We start from the raw sequence: 27290 nt of genomic DNA on the forward strand, positions 1-27290 counted from the left end.
CCTCCCCGTCCATCTTCTTTGCAGCACTAGCACTGGATCGTACAATGTACTAACATATTGGCCACGCGGCCAAACTATAAAACCACAGACGCTCCATGACAAAAAATAGTAAACAGTAAGCATAAGCATAGACACTCATTCCTAGGAGATTTTTTATTACCATGTCTAGGAAAGTTGAACCGTGCCAACTCCACTCTAAAGATCCTGCTGTATGTACTCAGCTCGAAGCACCAAGATACGCACTATCCAGCGCGCCTTCCTGTTTATGGGCTGCCTCTTATTAAATGGATCGTAAGCTGCTCTGCGATATCTGTCTATTTGCAGCCCATCCTGTTGCTCCAGTGTGAATCCCTTGTCCTTATAATCATCAAAGACTGACGGAGGATGTGAGGCGATGTGATCTGCTGTTGAGGAATCATCCCGTTGTTCACTGAAGGAGGTGCCTCGAGGCTCTGTCTTCACAAACATCTGGATCTAAGGACGCTGTGAAGTTGCATTTTGAAGTGATGAAAAAAGATCCCCCTTGACAGTTTCTCGAGATGAAACAAGTAGGGATATGCTGAGATGTGTCTTGCGCCAACGATGAATGTTAGCACGACTAGAGTCGCCTCAGCGAGTCTCATGGTTGCAATGGGCACGGCGGAGACACTGGCCTTGACTGGTGAGTCGGAAAGAGGATTGGCTGACCATCGAGTCTCCCTGACCACATGCCCTTGGACGACATCACCCGCACTGTGTCCAAACGTGCAAATGTCCTCTGCGCGTGAACGCGAGGATGCCCCATAAATGCACATGTCCTTTCCTGAAGGAGTGGACATGTCATTTGGCGGGTACTCCCTCCTTTTCTTCAGCAGCAGGTGAGCAGCTGAAGAAGCGTGATCAACAGCTTCCTTGCAGTGCTATCGGTGCTATAGGCCTACTGTGGTTGCCACCAATAATACACATGAACAAAAATAAATTCGTGCCCCCTTTTGTTCCCAAGCAGATGCCATTCTTCTTCTTCTTCTTCTCCTTTATATTCATATCCCTCCCCATCGCATTCCATAGCCTCTGCCAACTATCGACAGGAGCAAGAGAAAGAGGAAGAAGAACAAGTCCCATGGCATCTCTGGCCGACACTGCGCTCAAACAGCGCCATATCAGCCTTCTTAAGAGCACTGACGACCATACACCCCACCGTCATTATCACAGCAACGCAGACTTTGACGACAAACACCACCACATTGAACATGACCTCAATAAGAAGCACCTCGGGAGGTACAAGAGTGGCCTACATGCCCTTTACTCTAACTTGAACCAGCACCACCCTCGCCTCTCAGCATGGCTCCTCTACCTGGCCTTCCTTTTTACACTCGCCTTCGTGGCCTTCCAAGTCCACTACGCCTTGCCAACACCAGTTTCATCTGAAGAAGGCGCCATCATTGACCCTGTGACGGGCCAGTACAGATTTTCGGAGGAGAATGTCCGAAGGGTTGTAAGACATCTTTCAGAGGATATTGGCTACAGAATTGTAGGGACAGAGCAGGACCTGGAGACGCAGGCGTACTTGGTCAGGGAGCTCACCGTCCTTAGGGAGCAGGCACAGAGGGAGAGCACCAAAAGATCCGGTGCAGAAACGGAGATGCAGCTGCCCAAGTTTGATATGTGGGTCCAGGTGGCAGATGGGTCGCACCAGTTTGACTTCATGTCCAAAGGTAATGAGCAATATAACCAGATGTCTTTGTAATTTTTCTGGGTATCACGGGGACTCTCGCCGACATGATTGTCTCGGATGGGTTTTTTGGCCTAATTCACTATTGCAGCTCATGAGGGCCATTTTCTATCTACGTGTAACCGCTGAAACTGTTTGTATGAGGGCACACTCACCGATCCAAGCCGCTCACATGGGCTGTGCTTTCTGCAAATCTAACAACTTACTTTATTCTCCCTCCGCTGACGGCGACGCGATATTGGAATAGTGGTCATGAAGATGTATACCAACATGACGAACATCATCGTGCGTCTCTCGTGCGGCCCCGAGTGCGACCAGAGCGCTATTCTGCTGAATGCCCATTACGATACGACATTGGGAAGCCCAGGAGCAGTCGATGATGCTCTTCCGATCGGAGTTATGATGGAGCTTATTCGTATACTCAGCCAGCGTCCGGCACTCAGGAAGAACAGTCTAATCTTTTGTACGCGATGCCAAACCCATGTCCCCTCTCTTATATTGCATTAATATATTGTTTGGAGTAGACAATTGAAATGCTAACATGCATAGACATTTTCGACATTTCTTTGTTTCATTCAATAGTGTTTAATGGAGGGGAAGAGTCTCTTCAGGATGCTTCTCACTCCTTTATTACTACCCACGAGCTACGAAACACAATCCGTGCAGTCATCAATCTTGAGGGTTGCGGAACCACAGGCCCAGAGATCCTCTTTCAAGCCAACTCTCGGGCCATGATTGATGCCTACCGCAAAGTCCCATACCCCCATGGCACCGTCATGGGCAATGATCTGTTTACAACCGGGATTGTTCTTTCTGATACGGATTTTCGACAATTTGTGGATTACGGTAATCTGACAGGACTCGACATGGCCGTGTACAAAAACAGTTATCTGTACCATACGCATCTGGATCTCGACGGTTACATGGAGCAAGGCCTTCCGCAACATCTCGGAGAGAACACCCTGGCATTAGCGACGTATTTGGCAGATGAAGTTGATCTTGCGGAGGGGTTGGAGCACACCAAAGCTGTGGTGTACTTTGATGTCCTTGGACAGTTTTTCGTCTCATACTCTATGGAGGCAGCAGTGTGGTCCCATGCAGTTGTCGGCGCGTTGGTCGTCTTCACATTGGTCATTGGCGCCAGTCGACCAACGGTGCGATCGATCACCTCGGTCCTGCTCTCCTTTGCTGCCGCATTACTGTCCCCTGTGCTATCGGCTTTTGTGATTCAAGCGCTTGGCAAATCCATGGTCTGGTTTTCGCACGAGTGGCTCCCGGTGATCATGTTTGGGCCCTTGGGGGCGGCAGGGATGCTGTCCATTCAGCTGGCATTTCACAGTAAGGAGTCGAGCCGAGGTGCGAATGAACTGAGTACACTTTCGGGCGTTCAGGTTGTATATACAGTTGTCATGGGGCTCGCTTCTCTACTCAGGATTGCCAGTAGCTACTTCCTGGCGATGTATTCGCTCTTTACAAGTGTGGCGTTGCTATTCAATTACAAGAGAACGATGGCACAGAGACGGGAACGCGGCTCAGGCATCGGTGGCATGGACTATGCTACGTATTTTGTGGCATCAGCGATTCAGACGCTTTATTTATCGCATTTGGGATTCAGTCTATTTGATCTCATCGTACCGCTGACAGGACGAATTGGCGTTGATGCGCCCGTCGATCATATCATCGCAATTATGACAGGGTTCGGAGTCTTTTCGTTTAATCCTGCACTTCTTGCATTCTCGCACCGATTCGGCCGTGCCTCGCTACGAAGGATTGTCTCGGGACTCTTGATTTTTCAATTGGCGATACTCTTGGTCGCTGCGGTCCTGATGTCGCCCTACGATGTCCTGCATCCGAAGCGCATATTTGTTCAGCACCTTCGAAACATGTCTTCTGGCGAGTCACTCATGTATGTCGCTCACGCAGATCCGGGCCCATTTTACACACCGTACATCTCACAAATCGAGTCCCTTTTTGAGACCAAGTCTACCTTCAAGAGCGGGTCCGATAATCCGGGCGACTGGAACGCCATCTACCCGTTCAATCAGTTCCTGGACTCGTACGTCTTCGATACCGCGCCTTATATTCGTAAGCACACGACCAACTCGACGCTCACAAACTCGGATGTTCCGCTCACAGAGCTAATCCAAGCCCCTCCAAAGCTCATCGCCGAGAACGTGTCGTACAATCCCGAGACAGGACTTCGAAAGCTTACCATCCTGTGCACTCATCCGAACTATATCTGGACGGTTACGACATTCGATGCAGATGTAGTCTCTTGGTCCATGCAGTTGGAAGTGCCCTCGAAGAAACGGTTTCGTTATGTGATCCGCAATGCAGGTGGATACTTGACGGATGGCTGGAGACTGGATCTAGAGTACCGGGCAAGTGGGCCGGACGACAGGCTACGCGTGGAGCTGACAGCGATGGAGACGGAAGGCTTTGGCAAGGACGTGGAGAGGGAACTTCAGGGCAGTGGAGATGTTGGGGTGATGCGCAAGCTGGTCAAGGCACGTCCAGCCGATGTGAGTCTCACGTATTTCAGTGCTGTGCTTAGCAACTTTGAACTGTGAACACAACATATAAGATATTGAATAAACAGCACAAACATCCTGAACGGTCACTTGTTTGTTTGCCACTCAGTTCAAGGCAGAGGATGCACCATTAAACTGAATTCTAACAGCGTGCTCGCCAAAGACGATTGACTGATTCAACGGGGGACTCCAGGAACGACATTTCATCCGACATGAGGAGTCTGCACTTACCTAGTAACGATGACACGCAGCGTCTTGAACAGGCATTCCAGCTCATCTTTCAGAGCTCGCAAAGGGACTACTGCCAGCTGTGCAGGACCTTTCGGCCTCTGGGGGGGTTGCCGCAAGCATGGATGATCAAAGGGGATTCGGGAGCAGGTACACGACTCTGCTGGACTAGCCTTCAACTCATAAGCGGCGCCATCAATTATGTCATTGCGGAAGTCCTCGGAGCTGACACTGCTGAACGTCGTCATTAGGCAAGACATACCTTGGGGACGCGCTATGCAAGAAATATGGAGTCCAGTATACAGTGACTATCACCATAGGAGAATTGGCGGTTATGTATCCAGGCGACATGCTCAAGGGCCTTAAAACGTATCTCGGATCGATAAAGTACCACGCCAAATCTGTCGGTAGGGATTCGTCTTTCAAGGGCCCGCTTCCTTGCACCATTCCTCTGCTATGTTTTTCTCATGTCGTCTTGTATTATATCTCGATTATTGTTGAATATATTATAGTGATACTGGACAATATTGAACTCCTGTTCCCGCGAGAAGACGGCGATTTCGCACTCGTGTATGCATTCCAATCATGGATACAGGATCTTGCTGATCAAGAGAGCGTATCGCAGAGCGTTTCATCCGCAGATGTGGCAATGAACGAGAGAGTGAGCCCGCGCGTCATGGTGCTAGGACTAACACAGGATTCCCGTGGATTGGACCCGTCGATCGCTTCCTTGTTTGATGACTCAATCGAGCTAGATATACCCACGCCAAAGGAGCGATACGTGATCCTGAAGACGTGCATGGTCAATCACAATATGACCATCGCCTCGGTCTCGCTACCAGTAGCAGGGTCAGAAGAAACAAAAAAGAATACAGGATCAATAGAGAACCGTGATCCATTGGAGATGGTGTCGATGAAATGTCACGGATATCTAGCTGCTGATCTGGATACCCTTTGTATACAAGCATCGGTTGTGGCGAACCGTCATGGGCGCGGCATGGACCAATTGGCGGCTGAGGACTTTTTGGAGGCAATGAAGTCTATCAAAGTATCGGCACTCAGACAGAGTGCGAGTGCACAAAAGGTGGACCCTGTGCGTTGGTCCGATATCGGAGGACTGGAGGATGTCAAAGTAAGATTTTTCCGCCTCATAACTCTTTTACTATTTGGACTGGTATGAACGGTTCTGTTAGTTATACACTAATATTTGCTGTGCTCTGGTTCACAATTGCAGAAAACCCTGGAGGAATCAGTTATCTGGTTGTACAAACATGCGGAGGCGTATACACGCATGGGTATCAGCCCCTCTAAAGGAGTTTTGCTGTATGTATCTACTTTATCCGCTCGCATCTTTGTATTCTAGATAAACGGTAGAAGGCAGTAAACTCACTTCTCTTTTTGTTTTTGCGGCCGATTCACAGATACGGCCCTCCAGGAACAGGAAAAACACTTCTTGCAAAGGCCGTAGCGACAGAATCCGAGGCCAATTTTATGGCCGTGCTGATACCGGACCTCATCAAAGGCGAGGTTGGAGAATCCGAAAAGGCGATCGCAAAGGTGTTCAGGATGGCGACGAGATGCAGTCCCTGCATCGTGTTTTTAGACGAACTTGAGGCCATTTTTGGAACCAGGGAATCAAGTGGAGGACTCGGAAAGCAGGTATGGTCGGCGGACGGATCTTTTTGCCGACGATATGACGACTTCGCGTGAAATACTGATGCTTTTTATCTAACGGTCTCGTTCCGCTTGATGTATTTCCTACGTATAGCTCATCTCGCAGCTACTTTTGGAGATGGATAATTGCGGAGAGGGGGTCGTGATTTTGGCTGCAACGAATCACCCAGAGGCCATCGACGCCTCTATATTGCGACCAGGTACAGATCGACTCGGAACTGATTAACGCGAACAGTATTCTGTAGTTCTCCTTTTCTAACAACCGCCTGTCCTTTCTTTTAATTCAAATCCGTGCTCAATAGGTCGCCTGGACAGACTGGTATACGTGCCTCCACCAACATTCGATGAGCGCGTGGCCATTCTACAGATTTTGAAAGGAATGACGCAGATTTCGAACAATGTTGACTTGCGGACCGTGAGCAACTTGTCGAACAATTTCACGGGAGCGGACATGAAAGCCCTTGTTCGTAAAGCCGGTCTCTTTGCACTCAAGGCCAACAGGGTATACAAAGCGGGACCACTGCTGTATTTTTTTTTTTTTTTTTTTTTTTTTGCTCAGACTCGGGAAGCAAGAAATGGAAAGGCACGAGGACACTAACACCACAGCTGTTGTCATGTCCCTTTTTGAACATAGACTAGCATTGAGGCGCAGGATTTCTTTGCAGCAGCGTCTGAAGTACAGCCATCTGTCAGCCAATTTGGTCTTCTTCGGTACCAGCAGTTCCATCGGTAGACCATCAGCAGAACCGTTTAATAAAACAATCATTATCGGGTCTTTAACCACGTTTCCAGAGCAGATCTTTGGCCGCGGCACATCATTGAACTGTTGTTGTATTGGGTTTATCACCGGCATAATGGACTCTGCAGCTCGTCTCGATACTGGCTAATATATAAAACGATCTTCACAGCGATGGCCCTCTTCATAGTACACGTCTTCGCTTCTATCGACAATAGCGAGAGCAATAAGCTGCCCCACTTTCCTCAAAGGTGTAATGTACATGTATTTTTATTATACAAAAAGGACGGCACTTGATCTTCAGAACGCACGCTGGCCCGTCGAACTGTACTCTAGCAACATGGCTGCAGTCAAGGAGGGCTTGACAGACGCTAGCGACTGCTTGAAATCCTGGGCATTCTATTAAGCGAACAATGATAAAAATCAGGGAGTGAGGATTTAGAAAATGGCTTCTGAACTGAATGGACACGTCCATATGAGTTAATGACACCTACAACAGATTCTCTCGACGGCGCAGTTTCGTCCGCGGCTCTTGTAGCGGTTGAAGCACCCAGAATCCGAGTTCTCAGCGCGATCAATGCTGCCTCTCTGCATACGTTCTGAAGGTCTGCTCCAGTGTACATCTCGGTCTATAGGATAAACATTATCGAACGCAAATCCAATTTTCAGCATCCTCACCTTATTATCACGTAAAGCAGAATCAAAAAATGAAAAACGCGATACACAGCACTTACGATTTGCGCAAGGGCGTCTAGGTCGACGTCCTCAGCCAATGGTATCTCCCGCGTGTAGATACCCAGGATCTGTCTCCGTGCCTCCAAATCTGGTGGGGGCACATAGACGATACGATCAAATCGCCCTGGCCGCAAAAGTGCCTTATCGATCAGATCGACACGGTTGGTTGCTGCAACGATCAACACTCCGGCCGCATTCTCGACACCGTCCATCTCGTTCAGCATCGTTGACAGCACTCGTTCCTGAACACTATCTCCTCCTCCTCCTCCTCCTTCGCCTCCACCCCCTGAAGAAAAATTCCTCTTTCCGACAATCGTATCAATCTCGTCAAAAAAGATGATCGATGGGGCTGAAAGTCGGGCTTGATGAAAGGTCTCCCGGATCGTCTTTTCTGAATCTCCCACGTACGATGAGTAAAGCGCTGCGCCATTGACCGACAGGAATGATGATCCAGAATTTGTCACAACTGCCTTCACAAGCGTCGTCTTGCTGCATCCTGGTGGGCCGTATAGTAGGATACCCCGGGGTGCTTTGAGGCCCAGCCGTGAGAACGTCTCCTTGTAAAGGACTGGCCACTCAACTGCCTGGCGGAGCTGTGTCTTGACAGCTTCCAGACCCCCGATGTCAGACCATTGTACCGGCTCAACAACGACGGCATATCCACGCTGCAGTGACGGAGCATTGGTGCTGAACGCTCGTTTGAAATCCGCCATTGTCACGCTAACTGCTTCAGCAGCCGTTGTGCCCGCACGTCCAAGATTGTTCCAGTCCAGTCCAGCAGCAATGTTCCTGTGGACAGCTCCCAGGGCGCTCTCCCGACACAATGCTTCCAGATCTGCGCCCACAAATCCATTCGTCATCCTTGCTAATCCGCCTAGTTCCTCCTCACTCAGTGTATGCGGCATATTCTTAATCAGACCCTCAATAATCCTCCTTCGGTCGTTCTCTCTAGGCACATCCATCCGGATCTCTCGATCGAATCTTCCAGGCCTCCTGAGTGCTGGGTCAATCGAGTTGGGTCGATTAGTTGCTGCGATCACGACGACTCTTCCTCTGGAGACCAAACCATCCATCAACGTCAACAGCTGTGCCACAACTCTCGACTCGTGCGCTTGTGAGTCCGCGCGATGCGGGGTCAATGCATCCAGCTCGTCAATAAACACGATCACCGGTCGCTTAGGGTCCGCAAGACTGATCCGACTGGCCTGGTCGAATTTCTGCCGCAGCTTCTCCTCACTCTCACCGACGTACGGACCAAAGACCTCTGGGCCGTAGATGGTTACCATCTGAGCCCGGCAGATATGGGCGACTGTTGAGACGAGTAAGGTCTTGCCTACGCCGGGCGGGCCGTGAAGGAGAACGCCCTTTGGGCATTCAATGTTGAGACGTGCGATGAGGTCTGGGTAGAGAAGTGGGTAGGACACAACTTCGAGAAGGGCTTTGGTGGGTCCTTCGAGGCCCGGAAGGACTTTGAGGTTCTGAGTCATGTCCATCGCGCTTCCGGTAGTCGTGGCTCCGAGATCTGTTGTGGTCGACGCTTTATTCTGGTGTTCCTCTTTGACGATGGTGATCTGCGTTCCCTGCTCGACTAAAAGAGGTCCTTGAGAAGGCTGTCCAGATTTGATCTGCCATGGAAAACATGGTGTTCATTTTAGTCCTATTCCATGTAGTCGTGCTTCGATTATTATTATTATTATCTTTGGAGGGCCCGCATGCCTCCAAGGTGACATACCATGATCAATAGACCAGCATGCTCATTGGCGACAGAGAACCCTTCTTCCAGAACCAGATCCTGCAATGCATTGTGCACTATCTATTTCATTTTGAAAACAGATCCAAGTTCGTCAGTGTATTCCGTCTCTTCAATTTCATGTCATCAATGCTCTTCAAACACTACCAATTGCCCTTACATGCTGCTTCATCAGATCCGTGGCCTCTTCGTATGCAGCTCCTTCGCTACTCAGCACGCCGTCCTTGCGAATCTGCGATACGACAACCTGTAACCGCAATGCCTTCCGGATGGGTGACTCAAGGACCTTCATACCTAAACAAGACCCATCGCCGCGGGTTAATGTCTGAGTTGCTGTAACGTGTGTGCGCGAAAACCTCGAGCAGTACTCCTTACTGTATGACGTGTCCGTACGTATCCGCACATCCTCGTCCCGATCCTGAGTGGCCTGTGCTGTCTTCGTGATATACCGATCCACCAGAATATCATCCTGACAATCATAACGTGCCGGCCATACTCGACAATAGATCTGATCGCCGTGATTCGAATCAGTCGACTGCAAGAGTACCCAATGTCCCACGATTAGTCCTGATTCCTTGAATTTTCTCGGTGATACTCGACACCGAGCTGTCTGCAGGTCGCAGTAGTCAGCAGGGAGGTGGCGGTACATTCGAATCGTCGAGTCGATCTCAGGCGGCTCCTTTGATGCAAGTGTCAAACAGAGAGATCTGTACGATGTATGGTCATGGTCCAGTGCTTTAAGGGGTACACCACAACTGGGCGCGTCTTTGGACACTAAATGGAGTTTGTGTAACATTCTCGATCGCGCGAGGAGTAAAAACGTTGCGAAAAAGCAAAAGGGGAGCATTCCACTGGATTTGCGTTAGCAAGAACCCATATTCTAAAAATGATTGAATAGCGTGGCACAGGGAGCGAATTGGTTCTCATTCAACTGTGCATGTGAGATGAGTAGTAAAGCACTCTTTATTTTTTTGTCGCCGATTATACCTTCCTCTGTTTTTTTAGTTTTGTGCGGGAACAAATCTTTGGAGCCATTGCAGAAATCCGCATTCCTAGCCTTTGGTTTCAGATCACACAAAGAAACAAACTGCACTTATTCGCTCATGAGACATCTTTTCTTGAATGTCGCATTGATCTGTACCTTGACGGAATCCAGAACCAACTCTAGTACCCACAGACAAGTCCACAGTGTTCAGGACCTGCCCCCAAGTTTATAGAATGATCCTTCGCGTAATGTATGTAGCCTATACAACGTGTTGCTTAATGGACACCGCTTCGTTGTTCTGCTATGCATTTCCCCCTATTCAGAGGGAGTGGTGTTCTTACAATACTGCACAATTAGATCAATTATTCTCTCAGTGAGAGGCTCTTTCATCTTCCGTCAGGATCGACGCAAGCAGAAGAGCGCGTGCCTCGCATGCAGGGACAGATATATATAGTACTTTTTTTTAAACACGTTAACAGAGCTTTCGCGATTTGAGAAAGGACGCTATGAAGTATATAGGGGATACTTTTGAGGAAGAAGAAACGGACGATGCTCCCAAATCCCTGACCAGAAATAGAAGGCTCCCTCGCCCTGCATATCTGTTTTTTTGTGCATCTTATGCATCCCTGCGGCTGCTGTGGGCCTTTGTTGCACACCTTCGGCAAGTGAGTAACAACATCTAAGCCTGAAAGTGTCCCTTTTTTAAGTTGTGCACTCCTCCCTGCCTCTCCCATTCTGCGTATTCATAGTCGCGTAGCGTACCTTGCAGCCTTCATATCCGCAATAAAGTGTAACAGTTTACTGAGGTACCCTCTCTTTATTTGCCACAAGGGAATTTCAGCCGTCAAAAGGTGTTTTTTCGCTCATTGGGTCCTCTTCCTCCTTACGAACACTTGAGCTTCCATAGTTTTCTTGTTCTGCTCGCAATCGTTCACAATCGATATCTGAAGGACGAATGGTGCTGTTCTTGCGCTGCAGCTCGTACTGCCGCTGGTAGGTACGCGCCTCTGCCTTCTCATCATGATCGAAATCAAACAAAGAGCTGGCTCCCGCGCTCGACGACCCGATCCCAGAACTCAAGCCGTGCATTGAAGACTGACGACTAATACCTCGACTATCCCGTCCAACAGTCAAATCCCTTGTCGACCCCATGAACGAGCGTGAACCAAGGACACTCACAGGAGTCGATCCGCTTGTACCAACAGCAGTGCTACTTGATTCGATCCGCAAGTCTTCCAGGATTTCGATCATATCTCGTAGCCGACTCTTCTCGATCTGCAACTGTCTCGCGCCAAAATCGCGCATGGCGCGCTCCAATTCCTTAGTATGATGGTTCTGCAGATGTGACAACTCCTCAAACAGCGAGCCATGAAGACTGTTCAACAAACTAGAGGCCTTTTCAATCTTATCCTTCATCTCATCCAACGACATATGTCCCGTTGCTGCAGAAGCAACTGCCGCGATAGACGAAAACGGATATGTCAACAGAGATGACGCAGAGGCTGTTCTGGATGCTGATTCTAAAGACGGACGTGGTCGAGGCCGGGTTGGGGTGGGGCTGCCCATAAGGTTACTGAGGTTGGTTTGCGATGTATTAGACGATAACTTGATGACGATAGGCTTTTTGTTCGGCGGTGGCGGCGTCGAAGAAGAAAATGAGAGTAGAGATCGCCTAGATGGTGATGTCAACGGTGAAGTTGAAGTGCTCCTATCCGGGACTTCTATTGATCCCCTAACTGCACTCTCTGAGGCCGCTTTTGAATGCCCGCCTCCGGGCGTAATCAGTCCAGACACGGCCTCGAAGGTCGACGTGGCTCCATGTCCAACTGCACCCAAAGCCGCCCCTGCCCCGCCAAACGCTGTTTTGGCCCCCTCCCCTATGCTGGATAGACCGGACCACCACGTATCGTTACGGCGCATGTTTTGCTCCGCCTTTGCAACCGCTGCTCTCAATTGACGGATCGAGGTGATGACCTCTTTCGGATGCTTTAGGGCTTTCAGTGTCCCATCGATAACAAATGAGAAATCTATAGAAAGTGAAACGGTCAGAAACACGTCGTAGGCAGCAGCAGGTGTCCTCCAAAAGGCGATAACAGAAATGACTGTACCTTCGAACAAGTTTCCTAGAGATTCGATATCAGACGTGTGCATCGTTGTCTGCGTTGAAGCTATCGCCTTTAGTGCTTGCACGTATTCGTTCTTGTTGTCGAAGCTGACATGGTATGATTGATCAAATACAGTTGACAGGATTTCTAGCTGCTGAGGGACATCTACAAAGAGATATACAAAGTTGAAGCAATCCTCGATGCCAGGTCAGGCGACGCATTTACACGGTGGTGATGAGCGAGATATTGCTCCACTTTAGAAGGAAATGTACCTTGTGTACTTCGACTTAGATTCCGAGCATGTTTTCTGACTTGTTGTATAGCCGTGTCCAGCTTAAGGATCTCGTCGTTCAGATGCTTGAAATATGTCTCCTCATGATCTAAGTTCTCAACCGCCGGCGGAAAGTTGTCAAAAATACTGTCGATAGTATTATCTTGCTTTATCTGCGATCGTTGAGTGATCATGTCGCGCTAATGTGGAACATCGATGAATAGAAGCCTTTCGTTAAAGTGAATTCCGTAAAAAAATAAAAAAAATAAAGCCAAGATAGCACGCACTTGAAATAACCAGCACTCACATCGAGCTCTGGCATCAACATGAATTCCCACACCAGCTCATGGTTTGCTAGGACAGGATGGTCCGATAGATAGTTCAGGAACATGTTTAGCCTTCTCGCAGAGATGGCCAAAACCATTTTCGACGGACGGCTCGGCGGAAGCAGGAAGGGTGAGTAGAAGTTCTCTAGAGACGGTATACAGGCATCCGGTCCTTCTGCCAGCAGGTTTTGCCTCAGGAACTGAAAGTCCTCCAGAGATCTTGGCATCGTAACAATTGTCAACGGATCCGAGGTCTATATTGTTTACAGTTGATAAAATATTAGTATTCATTTGGTGCCCTCCATCCACGTTTTGGAACGGCTGCGATAACTGGTGCAATACAGCTTACAGATCCACTTTTCACGATATATCGAACTTTGCCGTCCTGCTCCATCGTTCCTCGGACCACACGGATAACTCTCTTCCCCGACTCATCCTGGGTTGTTTTATCTTCATCTGCTACCTTGAGACGTTGCGGTTTTACTGTTGATTGAACTGTAGTACTCGGCCTTGTATTATCGTGCCTACTATCCCAAAACAGCGTAGCATTATCCAACATGTCCAAGATGGCGGCATCGTTCGTCATATCTGCCGGCGATTCGTTAGTCCAGTCTCTCAATTTAGGATTAGCGCCCTTCTGCAGCAGAAATTCGACGACCGATGCCGAATTCGATTGACACGCAAGTTGCAAAAGAGTGCTGCCGTCTACAGCAGACTGAATATCAATTGGCGTATAGCTGTACAGCATCTGAACCATCTCCAAGTTTCCTCGAAGACACGCCATATGTAGGGAAGTGTATCCACGCGAATCCGTCGCCAGCGCATCTACACGTTCGGTGGCCAAGAGTCCCCTGACAGCGTTATTGTTGTCATGCAGAGCCCATTTTAAAAGCGGTGTCCATCCCGCATAGTTTTCGATATCTGGGTTTGCTCCACGCTTGACCAGGTCCGCTATCAGACCCGTATCGACGATGAAATGAATTGCTGTGTCTCCACTGTTATTCTGGCGGTCAAAGTCTTGCGGCTTCATCCTGGAAGCCAGCGTCGGGATAATCCTGCTGTTCTGTTCGCTCTTATCGTAGCTCATTTTGGCTGCGATAATTAGTGATGTGTCGTATTTGTCGCTACTCATCCTCGCTGCAATAATTAGTGGCGTATTGCCCTCATTGTTGGGCAGGCCGAGGTTTGGCCCGGCATTCAAAAGCTCCTCCAAGACTTCTATATTACCCTTGTTAACGCAAACATGCATCGCGGTATTGCCAAGTACATCCTGTTTGTCAATCGCGTGCTTGTCTTTAGCGCTCAGTGCCCGAAGTATTGTCCTGGTTATCTCTATGTTGCCGCAATCAACAGCCATCATCAGCGGAGTTCTACCCTCATAGTTGGATACGTCGACCGAGTTCCCTTGTTCCTGTATGAGATACCGGAGTACCTCCACCTGCTGCGCCTTGCATGCCAACAAAACGCCGTTGTTGCCTTCTGCGTCTCGGCTGTGTGATGAAGAAGCCGATAATGTGTTCGTCAGCATCGGATCGATTGGGATGTCGCTGTTACTCTCAAGACTCGTTGCAGATGGGCGTCGAGGTAAAATCGGTGATGCTAGCCTTGTTTCGATGGGCTGGGAACCTTCAGCATACATCCTCTTTACACCATTCAGATCGCCGGAGCAAACCTTCTCCCAGTATTCCTGGTTCCTTGTGGATAATGGCGAAAGTTGCCTGGCGTGTGAAAGAATATATCGTGAAACGGCTTCCAGTGTCGATAATGAATAACCATATTCGCCACGGGAAGAGTCTCCAAACAGAACAAAGTTCTTCATGTAGTAGAGGTTGGACGCAAGATTGCTGATTCCTGAACGGAGAACTGTGAGGAGCAAGATCGGAATCAGGTCGTCGGCTCCTCCTGAGAGCGTGCTAGTGACCTTTATAGACTGTACCAAGCAACTCAGTTTTTCCTCCGGTGTCCGCAGAACACCAATCGACTGAAACTCGTTCAACGCAGACACCAGGGATTGATAATGCTGCGGTGTATCAGGCAGCCCAACTTGACCAAGATCTAAATTCTGAAATAGGGTCAGCACGGCATTCTGCGGCATGATCAAGTCCGAACTTTATTAAAATGTACCTCATGATTATAAAATACGTACCCCGAGCTCCCGTATAGCTTCTGCTAGATCCCAGTCTTGTTGCTTCAACTGGAGAGTGATCTTGAAGAATACAATGTCGTAGGTCGAGTTCATGATGTAGTTCTCCAATAGTTGATCGAGACTCTCAGAAGTAGCTCCGTACTCGTCCAGCAAAGCCGACAGTACGGCTTTGTCCACCTGGTTCAACAGCTGTATGAGATAATGTCAGTTCATGCCATTTGTTTTTTAATGGTTTTATTACTGCGCTGCAAACTTCTTGAATCGAACATACGTTGACGCTGTCCGCCAGAAGATGCTCCACATCCGTCCGGATATCGTCCAGGTTGTTCTTTGTCATAGTTGCATCGTTAAAGTCCATGATCAGCTGCTCCAGTCTTTGAGAAACTCCAGGAAACCGTTGCAATGCGATCTGAAGCGTCAAAACCGGCCGGCCTTTGAGTCGCCTGCGTGTTTCTCTGTAGAGTCCAGGTGTCTGCGATGGACTTGGTCGATGTCTGCTGCGGCGGCCCGGCCTCGATGAATGCTGCCCGTCCGATTGGGTGGTTGCGGGCGTGAATATTGTCGAAAATCTACTCCCGGCGCCATCGGCCCCAGTCTCTTCTGGAGAACTTGGGGTTGATGTTGTCTGCTCTGCTTTCTGCGGGATGCCCACCAGTGGTCGATCAATGAACTGGATCACCCAGCCTCTGCCTTCATTATCGTAGAATATCCGCTCCGAAACCAGTCGGGCTTGCTTCAGCAACTTGAATCCTTTTGCCGTCGTAACTAATTGTATAATGTCAAATAGGGATTGTTCAGAAGTGATCCGAGTCAAAAGCATCGGTGAATAGTTCCCAGGACAATGATCCCTACCTGTTGTATCTGTAACAATCAGGGATCGTCCATTCAGTGTACCGACTGTCAGTCCTTTCGTGACCGGGCGGTCCCTTTCTGGGACACGGGCAATATGACTCACTGTTGAAGAGAAAGAACGCTAGTAAGCGTCCGAATGAACAGCGCTCAAGGAACCACGGGCTCACAGCAATTTGGCGACATACTGCACATACATATGAACTCCTCGTCGATACCGCCCCATTCCCATTCCAGCTTCGAGATTGCATCAATCCCCATGAGCGACTGTTGGACTGGGCAGAGAATGACCAGCTCGTGGCGGTTCCTGTCCCGGATTATTCCTGCTAGAACTGTCTCGAATGTCTTTTTCATGAACTGAAAGTTCTTGAGTTGCTCACTATCGATGAGTGCCGCCGTCGGAAGCGAGTTGGACTCATGAAAAAAGAGCAGGGAAAGAAAGTGATTTGAAGTTGTGCTTGGCGAACGTCTCTGGCGCACAGGTACTGGGGTCGGCGCCTGAAATAGGGATCGCGCTAGGTCCATGATTCGGGGGTGTGTGTGATGATGATGGAAGGGTGAAGGAAGGGATGCTAGACTATGCCATGCCAATGACCCATCGCCGACACATGGCCTACGGGGTACATTGCACGCGTACAGGAACGTGACCTGAGCGGAACATAAACTGCAAATGACTACCTGACGCTCGCGTTTTATTTACGCGCCCTACGCGTTCATTGGACGTCCGAAACCCTCGCGAGGTGGACAGTGCGCCTGGGATCTCGCGCGTCCGAACCGCGCCTATTTTATAACAGTCGTGTTCGAAGTGGTCAATTGTAAGCGTGGTGCATTCGGAGTTCCAGCTCTCTTCTCTGCCTCCCTCGTAACGCAATCCCGTTACGGGCTATTGAGCCATCCCAGGGCGGAAAGAATGAGAGTACGGGGGTGATGATAGGAGTGGCCAGTTCAGCAGGACGAATTGAGCATCGAGGGTTCATAATCTACTATTTTTAGATAGGTCGTGCGGCAGGGTGCAGGCCCCGCACCCGTTCGGGGACAATTAGTACAGGGCCAAAGCGCCAGCATTTGTACACAAACATTTATAACCAGCGCGGTCAGTAAGAACCAAAACTAGCGCCAACGTTGCTCCGCGTGCATACTACCTCACCTAATGCAAATGTGCAAAAAGGGGCGTCTCTATATCCTGAGGTATATTCACCCCCCTTTTACCAAACAATGCCTCGAGGTTGCTGTCAACAAACAAATATCTGGCATAACCGCGCTACTATGGGTCGAATCAACAGGCATTGGTTTTCTGGACCAATTCATGCATTGATGCACATAACGCATTAGAATCAGGATTAAAGTCGGGGGGTATACTCAACGGTGTGGGGTGCCATAAACCTCGAACTTCAATCAGCCATCAATTGAAATCCTCTCGGCGTCAGTATCGTTCGGAACAAAAAAGAAGTGACGCACTTGGGATTTGCATGAATGTCAAATGGATGCGGATGCTTTAATCCTTAGATTTCTAGCAGGTAGTCTATGGCACTATAGAAGGCACTAGAGAGCTCTTTTGGGGTCATGCATAATGCATGCAGTTGGTAATGCAGTTGGTTCTCGACCGTTAAACTCAAAAGAGGCGGTTATGCGAGGCTGCCTCTTTCTCAATGCAGACATCTAAACACTCATGCACCAAAGACACAAGGTTAATGTGGACGCATGAATTATTCTAGCAGATGCCCGCAGAGACCTTTTGGTAATCTTTGGCGACTGTGGTAAGTTGTGACGGACTCTTGGATAATAAGTTGAAGCATGAATCGGTCCACAAAGTCTCAGCAGCAATGGACTCTGGCACTATCGCTAGATATATCATCGCCCACAAAAATGCCATGGAATGAGGTGCAGTCACTCCTCTCGGCTTGCCGTGCCTGATTCTTTTTTTATTTAGAGCAAGAGATATCAAGCTCAGAGACCCCAGGCTGAGGGCTAGGGAGCCGAAAGGGTGAGGGCGAGAGCGGGACGAGGAGAAAGAGAGAAAATTGAGCGCGCAAGATGAAACACTTCCAGGAGAGATGGCCGTTGGAGGAAGTCGCTAATCGCTCAGAAGAGAAAAATACTTCCGCATCCGGTGCCGCGCACTTTTGTACGACATACGTTTCCGTCATATCGAACAACGACGAGCAAGAAAGAACGAGTAGACTTTCTGTTGGTCGATCTGGCACTTCTGGATGCGGTCTCAGCATACTAGGAAGACACCTCTGGCGCCAACGGTCCGCTGTTCGAACAAGAAATGCTCGCTTTGTTGAGGAGGTCCAGTCTATGTTGTTTGTCGAGCTGCCTTGTCAGACAATGCAAGATGCCGCCAAAGCTAACCTAACGTTGCAGTTGTAGGGACACAAGGCAGAATCGTCCGTTCTGCCATATTGGCCAATACGACCATGGAACAAAAATGGGCGCGAAAGTTGCGAATACGGTCAAGATGGGTTTTAATGAGCAGGCATATCATTGGTTCCTTCTGCATCCCGCACCGGCTGATGTTCAAGGTACCCGTTTTTCAGGGCAACGTGGAAGCAGCCTTGCGCAGCCCTGATATTATTTTATTTTATTTTTATTTTTTGAATCTGCTGTCATTCATCCCTCCCTAACGCAGACTGTGGAGTTCGCTGGACTTGTTTAGATTGCATTTGCCGAGATCTTCTGCCCTTTCTCACAAAGTTTCCTCGATGAACAGAATGTTCGTTCGTTTGACAGGTTCGACGAAGACAGGATGGACGATCCCGTATACAGCAGATATAGCCAAGAACAACGATCCCAATGGGCGCTGTCTTCTCTTAGAACATTTCCTATATCTTTTTTTCTACGCTTTGAAGACGAAGTTGTATCGAGCAACAGAAATGAAAAAAGTCAGATGAGCTGTTTTGGGATGCGCGCTGTCTCCTGGTTTCAACATAATTTGATCTCCTTTCTTTCGTGCATCTGCCGTCTCATGTTGTTCACACACCCCACAATTTCAGAACAGTGGGCTAGACAGAAGGTCCTCTTGCTGTTGCATAACTACTAGCTGTTGATGCGCGCACACGGACCGAATTATAAACAGACTGCAGCTGTAAATGCTCCCAGGGTAGTTTCGGCCACTGTGGAGGGAGTGAACACTCGGACCATTCTGTTGTCCACAGACACACCCCTTAGTCTGTACTACCGTCCCCTGTGGTTTGTGTTCCAGTGTGGAGAAGGCCGTTTACTGTTGCGGGGTCGCTGTTAGCTGAAGATACACAGGGTACACAAGGTACACAAGGTACACAGGATCCACGCACCCTTATGCGTCATGTACTTCACGCCGCGTTCGGTCCGCATAAGTCATGCCTATAGTCTTTCGTCGCGCTCTTTCATGTAGAGCTACTCTTTCGAATGAATTGACGGGGACACCTGCTCTGGTCCAACGAATAGATTAGAATACACGCACCACTGAATAGACACCATCATAATAAAATAAAAAAAGAGTTAGTGCTCTTTGCATCTATTTGGGCTGTCATCTCGCGAGGACGGGGCGACCCTTTTTTTTGTGTTCTGTTTTTAGGGTATTTGGATTGTGTTGGACCTTATTGGATCGCCAGCCTGCGCCAGTTGCTGCTCCTCAGACACTGGACCGAGGATGAGGATCCCTTGCATTGCAATGTCCACTCACCCCTCGGTCCTCTCTAATGTTGCTTTGCCTTCACTCTCCCGCTCATTTTCCCTCTCTTTCGCTTGCTTGCTCGTCTCCTCTCCTCTAGTCTATCGCGATCTCTCTTTCTCTCTCGCCCGATATAGCCTTTCTGTCCTGCTCTCATTCTCGGTTCCCCATTGGGTTCCACGCCAGCAACACCTGAGGTGTCGACAACAAACAAGAAAACATATAAATACAAGGCCCCGTTTCCCGGCATTTTTTGTTTTAATTTCTTCATCTATATATCCCTAAATTGTTCTGGTCTTCATCTCTTAGCTCTCCTCCCTCTTCTCCCCTCCTCCTCCTCTTTACCTCAACTGCCTGTAGCTCCTCCCTACAAGCAAAGCCATACATGTGCTGTCCTCTCAGTCACTGAAAACTCTTCATTATCCCCCACACGCCCACACGGCAAAGCGCACTCATCCATTCTCTATAGTTACGAACACTACCGATAGTCATAACCATCGATTTACATTAACCTCTCAAGCAATCCCCTACTCTCAACCCTCACTGACAACGATCATCTTATATTCACATCCACATCCACATCCACATCCACATTCATTTCATTCGATCTACCACGCACTTCATTTAATTTGATTATCTAAAATTCTCTTTGTATTACTGTGCTTCGCCTGATCACCCATTATCTCCAACCCATTACCAAAGACAACCTACCATAATGATGATCAGCACTGCTCAAGCCAACCGCAAGTTCGATCGATCCGGGCGGTACGTGAAAATCTAGCTAGTGCTCGATCTGCGTGCGCATGCTTGAGCTTTTTACCCCCCTTAGATTCGCGTTAAGACGGTGCATAGTGCTTCAACTAACAGTTGCTTGTTTTCCTCCCTCCCTTTTTCTTATGCCTCGACTCCACAAAAAAAAATATCTCCTGCGACTTCCATGCTTTTGGACAAATATCACCACTTCTCACTCACCTGCTCATCACACTCCCCATAAATAACCTTGCTCTCCAATGCTTCCCCCGCACATTTCTTCTGCTCTTCATATCTGTGTATCCGTACACGCCACGTTCACCATCACCCCACGCTGTGCTTCAATATCTGATCATGACCATATCTGGATATGCTTCCATCGGATGATTCGCTATTACATTGACAGATCTGGAAGCTACCACCGCCGCTCCGTCAGCTGCGTGGCCTCTCATGATGAGCTCGCGTACTACCCCATCGAGGTCATCGAGGAGGGCATGGAAACTAGCGCCATTGCCGCCGACAACGGATCCGCATCAATCTCAATGACGCGCCACCTAATGTCCGACGGCAGCATTCAGCTCCAGCGCTCCGGTTCTGGCTCTGGTGATAGTGCCGACGGTGTTGTCAGTGTCGCCGCTGGCTCCCTTGGCGGTAAAATCAAGGTATGCACCATAGCCTATCGCGGCTTTATACTACCTTCCCTCTTCACTTGGGTGATGGTAGTAGGTACTCGTCTTTTTTTTTTTTTTTTTTTTTTTTTCGTTGTTATCGAGCTTTAATGTTTGCTGATAACCAGAAATGTTGGCAAACAAACAACAGACAACAGCAAACACGCGATGCAGCGAAGAAGAACAACGATTTGTTGCATTCGATGTTGTTTACTACCTCCTTTCTGATATTGGGGAAAAAGCGTTCGCATAATGCATAGTCCTATCCAGGCATCATTGTACATCGGCATACTCCTTACATACACATCTTGCATATACTTTACCCATCTATTCTCTCGCTAACCACATTCCACATGTTTGCGCCTATCTTCCATGCGCTTTTTTTCTTCTTCTTCTCCCCCCTGACAGTTGAACCCTGGTGCACCTGGACCTCGCAGGTCGCTCCTCTCGGACATGCTTAACAGCCAGAATCAGAACAGCCGTCTAGAACAAAACGTCCACCGCCGAAGGATGCTCAAATCCATGCGCCGCTACTCAGTCGATGCCTCGGAGATGAACTTCAATGTTCTTGGTCTCTATCCCTCCGGTCGCGCTTCACCCATGAAGGGGATTCCCTCCGAGGGTGAAGAAGCCGCTGCTACGAATGGTGCTCGGGCTCAGGAGTTCAGAGACACGCCCACGGTCCGGTACCTGAGAAATCCCTGCCAGGCGACCGTCAAGACCAAGCTGATCTCGGCCTCTGTCCGTCGTGGCGCTGGTGGTGACAGCGACGCACCCGATTACTTTGGCGCGGAGGATCGTGTCTGGTAAAAAAAATAACTATAGAACCTCCATTCTCCCTGCTCTTCTTTTAGAGATTGTTACATTAGTCCCTTGTTTTTGCATTGCCTTTTATTTTTATTATTATTATTATTATTATTATTATCGTTGCTTTTTCTTAGGACACAACTACCATAGATCCGTTCTATTGCCCTGTACTTTATAGCCGTCTTGTTTTTAGAAAGATTGGCGACCATAATTAACAACATAATTTTAGAGTGTTTAGTATTATAATTTGTAACATCAGTACCTCTTCTTCCTCTTGTTTCTTGCTGCGGAACCCTCCCCGCAGTTGAACGCATTTCCCTTTTCTATTTCTATTTTTTTTTTTTTTCTCTTCTGGCTCTCAAGACCCTTTTCCTCCTCCATCTCCTTCGGCCTTCGAATTAGCCATCTATCATCTAGACTAGACTACACATCGTTGCTCAAATTAAGCAATTCTAAATTAAAAAAAAAAAAAAAAAAAACTTCCTTTACCCACGTTGTGCTCAGTTGCATGGTTCATACAAATACAGATGTTTATTGTTGGTTCAAATCAGTGCTGATGGGGGGGGGGGCTACTCATAGAAAAGAAGAGTATATGGCGGGAAAACAAGGTTTCTGTGTCTTATGTTTGCTCAGATGAGATCAGCAACATTCATGGGCATCTCCAAGATCTGGGTCGAGTAAAATTTCTCAATCTCCCGCATCATCGGCGTGTCCTCCATCGTAACAAAATTGATCGCCACACCCTTGCGTCCGAAACGACCTCCACGACCGATACGATGGATGTAATTCTCCTTGTTGGTCGGCAGGTCATAGTTGATGACAAGGGAGACCTGCTGCACATCGATACCACGTGCCAGCAAATCCGTCGCAATCAGCACACGGGACGATCCTGAGCGGAACTCCTTCATAATAACCTCACGCTGGGCCTGCTCCATCTCACTGTGGATCGCTGAGACGGTGAAATCACGGGCACTCAGCTTGTCCGTTAGCCAATCAACCTTTCTGCGGGTGTTGCAGAAGATGACCGCCTGGGTGATGGTCAGGGTCTCATAAAGGTCAGACAACGTGTCCAGCTTCCAGTCCTCCTTCTCGATATTGATGTAAAACTGCTTGATACCCTCAAGCGTCAGCTCGTCCTTCTTGACCAAGATTCGAATAGGGTCCCGCATGAACTTGCTTGTGACGTCCATGACATCCACGGGCATGGTCGCAGACAAGAGCACGACCTGGGTGCTGGATGGCAGTCGCTGGAAGACATCATAGATTTGGTCCTTGAAACCTCTCGAGAGCATCTCATCCGCCTCATCCAAAACAAACATCTTGATGGAATCGGTCTTGAGGGCCCCTCGGTTGATCATGTCAAAGACACGACCGGGTGTTCCGACAACAACATGGCATCCCTTGGTAAGAAGAGCCATGTCATCCCGGACGTTGGTGCCTCCGATGCAAGCATGGCACTGCACCTTCATAAAGTCGCCCAGTGCCAATGCAACCTTTTGACTCTGCTGGGCCAGCTCACGGGTCGGGGCGAGAATCAGCGCCTGGCACTGTGGGTTGGTCATATCGAGCTGTTGTAGCACTGAGATGGAGAAGGTGGCCGTTTTTCCTGTTCCGGATTGGGCTTGCGCAATGACATCACGGCCCTTGAGCACGGGAAGGATGGCACGCTGTTGAATGGTGGAAGGGCGCTCGAAACTGTGGGATTGAAAGGCGTGAGAAAAAAAAAAAGATGGTGCGACGTAAGAAATCTGAAGTGATTGATATCTTCTGAATTACTGCAAGTGTTACAATGCAGAAGAGGGAGAGTAAACGTACCCATAAGCGTAGATTCCGCGAAGGAGATCCGGGTTGAGGTTCATGTTGTCGAAATTGTCGACGACTTCGTCCCAGTTGGACTATTAAGTCAGAGTGATGAAGTGTTCATGTAAGATTGGAGATACGATACTGCTGTCACTACTGTAGCGCCTGCAGCCATGTTGCTTAGCCTTACCTCGATCTCGCTGTCAGGAAGGTTGAGGCCTGTGGCCTGGTCATCGATAGTGGTCATGATGGAATGTGTGTAAGGAAAAGAGAAAAAAAAGAAAGGAAAAATCCACCGACGACGTCCTTTATATGTGTAGCCGAGAGAGGTCCGTGGCACGAGATCATAGTGTGACCGCATCTTCAGGCGAAGCATAGCATCCTCATTTGCTGCGGCGCAAAGAAAAGTAAAAGAAAAAAAGGGCTACGTCTGTGCGGTCCTGAACTTTCTTTTGTGGGTGCTACCACTCAGGAACTACAGCCGTTATAAAAAAAAAAAAAAAAAAAAAAAGGCCGAAGAAAGAAGGTGTACTGCGTCGTCAAATGTTCAAGTTGAGCCATCCAATAGGGCAGGGATCAGTAATCGGCGCACATAGAAAAGAATTGCTATCACTGGCCTCGTCTTCATCTCATTGCAACTTTAGCTAGAGCTTTTCCATATGTGAAATGGGCAGGACCGCATCGTTTGGCAGTTCGAGATGCTCTATCGAGTCCGTAGTCTAGACTAACCTGTCTACAATTCATAGAAGATAGATGCTGCGGCTCGCCCAAGTTGAATGCCTCATGTCCTCTATCGTCGAGCTCCTAGTCGGATAGGACCGCTCAATTTGACTCCTACACCCATTTCTTCCGTCGCGACAAAGCCAATCGCCAATGCTCAATGTCCATAACGGAGCTTATGATCGACCCGATGCAGGCAATTTTCCTTCTTGGTCGCTAAATCATAGCTGACAATCCACGGCACCCACTGGATAACAATGCCGCGCAGCAAAAGATCTGTCGTAACGAAGGAACGGATATATCCTGGATGGCTTTCTCATATTGGTCTCACATTCTCTCTGCCTCATCTCTCGCTGTGAATCGCTAGTACAAACTTGGCCGCTAGTAACTTAATTCAAGAAAGAATTGATATAAAAAACTCTACAAACACCAAGCCAACCCTAACCGCCATTTAGGCTCGGCCCAGCTCCTCTACTGAAGGTGGCCAAAAATGGAAACAGGATGTTTCCTGGCCTCTTTTACAGACAGAGAGGGCTGGGCCGAGCCTAACCGCCATTATTATTTTTGTGTTTTCCTTTCCTCCTTAGCATCCGAGAGCCCATTGCACGTTACACGAGGGTGAGGGAATAATCTGACTGCAAGCATGGCTCCGTTTGGTGAATGCTGCAACAATGGATGTGCGTTTCTGCACTCTTTTCCCCTCTTTCGCACTTTCCCACTTTCCTACTTTCCCTTCCTCCCAGATTCACCCTCCCTCAATCCATCTCACTCTTCTGTCTGTCTCTCGTACGTCTCTGCTCGTTCTCAATAAGCACAGTCCAGCGGTGACTCATTGGTAATAAAGACACAGTTTATCTGCAGAAGCTCCATCCCTGAATGTGCCTGAACAACCACAGTCGAGCCAAGAGTGCTAATGCTAGAATGGCCGAGATCAGGGAACAGCCATTCATGTGCAATGGATAATAATCCCCTCTTTCATGATCACAGGAATCTCTGTTAGAAGTGACGAGGGAAGCGAATATCATTCCACTCGACCGCCCTATTCGTGTGCAAACCAGGCCGCCTTAAACAAAGAGTTAGAGTAGAGAACATTGCGCAGGGACGGACTATCTCCTCGGCTGGTGAAAGAACTCGAGAGCCGGATTCCTGTTGAGGTGAGGCACTGTTTCTTGTCACTCGATAGTAGCCTATAGGCATGTTTCAAGGTTATTAATCCTTCATGCTTCACGATGGGCAGTTGGTATCGCTGCTAAGAGGCACGGAGAGGAAAAATCTTCAGGACTACCTCTGCATCCAACTCAAAGGAAACAAGAGTCAAAAAACACTTCCAAGGTAGGCTCCATCACTTGGCAGAGCACCCACATATGATGTGGCTCATGTAGTTGCTATGGATATTAATGCTTTGATTTACGATAGCTCATTCTGCTACCACTGCGTCTGTAGTATACCAGCCCACTGCGACCTATTGGTTCCCATTGCGTTACTAAAGTGTCTGTCAATTATAAGTACGTATATTGGCTACTCGCACAGGTATATCAATCGACCATAAGGTCACTAATATCGCTGCCATCTGCTATATGATAACAGGAGAAACCCCCTCAGAGAAGCAACATGTTTGACAGAACTTTCTTATCACCGCGAAAGGCTCTCTCACCACAAAAGGAACTGAAACTCGTCAGCGTTTACGTGGAGAATGCGCGCAAAATCGAGGATCAGGAAATTGCCTTAGTATTGTGCGACGACGCAGAGGCTGCGTTATCCCGGATGAAAAGAACTGCGAAAAAGACTCTTATAACTCCCCTGTCCGCCGAGGATCAAGCCCTACGCGATGGATTCGCCGGCGCCTGTCTCGAGCATGCTAACCTATTGGAGAGTTTAGGATATAGCGAAAAGGCGCAGGTCGGTTATAAGAGGGCAGAAAAGTGGGGGTAAGTGACAGGTACCTGCTCTTTACTTGTTCGCATTAGCCGGCTATATCGTACATCGTACCTAACGCATTTCTCAATTTGTTGACTGTCCTCTGACTTCAACAGCCATGTGCGTCCTTCAAAAGATCCAGGTCCTACAGTTTCCTCTGCCACCGACAGCGCCTGCCGCGACATAGCATGGGTCCCTGAGGATATTTTTCCCGATGACATGCGTCAACCCATCGTCAAAATCGCGTTACCAGAGGCAGATGAGCGACTCAGCGATACCTCTCAGCTCGCCTACTGCCTTAGCCTCCTGCAAGTGACGCCATCGCCCGAAGAGGTTTTTGAACCAGCTGCAGGAAATTGGGTGAAATCCACAGAGAAGAATGCAGAGGAGAAGGAGAGACTCAGGACGCTGGCGACAGATGTGGTCCGGGCATTTACTCGCGATGAGCTCAAGGATGCCAAGGCCGTCGCAGAAGTCGTATGCCTGGCCCCAGTTCTTGAAAAAGAATATTTCCACTCTCTACTCATGCACTTTGTCGATGATGTTGACAAGTCCAGCCTGCTGGATGTGCAGTCCCTCGAAGGGCTGGCGCAGTCGGTCCAAAACGCTCCCGAAGGCTATCTCGACTCGGATGACCTAGCGACGATCCTGCGCAACCTCAACACCCGTCTACAGGATACTCACGCTCAATCTTCAGATCATATCTGCCGTCTTACGCTCGCAGTGTCCAATGTCCTAGATGCCATGGCTAATGCCAAGGTCTCAGGCTTAAAGCGTGTAGAGCTGCACGAGCCACTCTCTGCCTATTTGAGTGGACTGCAAGCCAGCAGCGACCCTTACTTGGTGTACCAGGCTGCCTACGCCTTCCAAGCACTGCAGTGTGTCCCAGACAACGAATCACCCTGGCAAGCAACAATGCGGCGTAC

The 27290-nt window shown here is 48.8% G+C and overlaps 7 protein-coding genes across 7 annotated transcripts; 3 read left to right on the forward strand and 4 right to left on the reverse strand.

Moving 5' to 3' along the window:
* Positions 1-1099: 1099 nt before the first annotated feature.
* Positions 1100-4281, forward strand: BC939DRAFT_401367 (uncharacterized protein; the record flags this gene model as incomplete). The annotated part of the gene is made up of 3 exons (XM_051552604.1): positions 1100-1694; positions 1959-2174; positions 2294-4281. 3 exons carry the CDS (start codon positions 1100-1102, stop codon positions 4279-4281), a joined length of 2799 nt encoding a protein of 932 aa, XP_051408538.1.
* A 79-nt stretch (positions 4282-4360) lies between these two features.
* Positions 4361-6943, forward strand: BC939DRAFT_291679 (P-loop containing nucleoside triphosphate hydrolase protein). Its single transcript, XM_051551300.1, has 8 exons — positions 4361-4620; positions 4722-4877; positions 4983-5602; positions 5705-5793; positions 5892-6129; positions 6239-6344; positions 6447-6646; positions 6779-6943. The coding sequence occupies exons 1-8, from the start codon at positions 4455-4457 to the stop codon at positions 6875-6877; spliced, it is 1674 nt and encodes a 557-aa protein (XP_051408539.1). The 5' UTR covers positions 4361-4454; the 3' UTR covers positions 6878-6943.
* A 237-nt stretch (positions 6944-7180) lies between these two features.
* On the reverse strand, positions 7181-9102 carry BC939DRAFT_484958 (P-loop containing nucleoside triphosphate hydrolase protein; the record flags this gene model as incomplete). Its single annotated transcript, XM_051559280.1, has 4 exons — positions 7181-7279; positions 7375-7509; positions 7615-8763; positions 8878-9102. The coding sequence occupies 4 exons, from the start codon at positions 9100-9102 to the stop codon at positions 7181-7183; spliced, it is 1608 nt and encodes a 535-aa protein (XP_051408540.1).
* Positions 9103-9208: 106 nt separating this feature from the next.
* BC939DRAFT_291864 (uncharacterized protein) lies at positions 9209-10265 on the reverse strand. Its single transcript, XM_051551301.1, has 3 exons — positions 9741-10265; positions 9526-9659; positions 9209-9428 (listed from the first exon to the last, which is right to left on the reverse strand). The coding sequence occupies exons 1-3, from the start codon at positions 10210-10212 to the stop codon at positions 9309-9311; spliced, it is 726 nt and encodes a 241-aa protein (XP_051408541.1). The 5' UTR covers positions 10213-10265; the 3' UTR covers positions 9209-9308.
* Positions 10266-11147: 882 nt separating this feature from the next.
* Positions 11148-16605, reverse strand: BC939DRAFT_462796 (uncharacterized protein). Its single transcript, XM_051557173.1, has 9 exons — positions 16245-16605; positions 16051-16152; positions 15470-15963; positions 15199-15387; positions 13402-15114; positions 13034-13306; positions 12728-12926; positions 12459-12620; positions 11148-12377 (listed from the first exon to the last, which is right to left on the reverse strand). Exons 1-9 carry the CDS (start codon positions 16570-16572, stop codon positions 11188-11190), a joined length of 4650 nt encoding a protein of 1549 aa, XP_051408542.1. The 5' UTR covers positions 16573-16605; the 3' UTR covers positions 11148-11187.
* Positions 16606-20604: 3999 nt separating this feature from the next.
* On the forward strand, positions 20605-22296 carry BC939DRAFT_531971 (uncharacterized protein). The gene is made up of 2 exons (XM_051561642.1): positions 20605-21114; positions 21529-22296. The coding sequence occupies exons 1-2, from the start codon at positions 20713-20715 to the stop codon at positions 21928-21930; spliced, it is 804 nt and encodes a 267-aa protein (XP_051408543.1). The 5' UTR covers positions 20605-20712; the 3' UTR covers positions 21931-22296.
* Positions 22297-22415: 119 nt separating this feature from the next.
* Positions 22416-24004, reverse strand: BC939DRAFT_462801 (P-loop containing nucleoside triphosphate hydrolase protein). Its single transcript, XM_051557174.1, has 3 exons — positions 23918-24004; positions 23743-23822; positions 22416-23622 (listed from the first exon to the last, which is right to left on the reverse strand). The coding sequence occupies exons 1-3, from the start codon at positions 23972-23974 to the stop codon at positions 22557-22559; spliced, it is 1203 nt and encodes a 400-aa protein (XP_051408544.1). The 5' UTR covers positions 23975-24004; the 3' UTR covers positions 22416-22556.
* Positions 24005-27290: the final 3286 nt, after the last annotated feature.

The sequence above is a fragment of the Gamsiella multidivaricata genome (genome assembly GCF_025024155.1).
Source record: "Gamsiella multidivaricata strain RSA 2152 chromosome Unknown BC939scaffold_73, whole genome shotgun sequence".
Classification (NCBI taxonomy): domain Eukaryota; kingdom Fungi; phylum Mortierellomycota; class Mortierellomycetes; order Mortierellales; family Mortierellaceae; genus Gamsiella; species Gamsiella multidivaricata.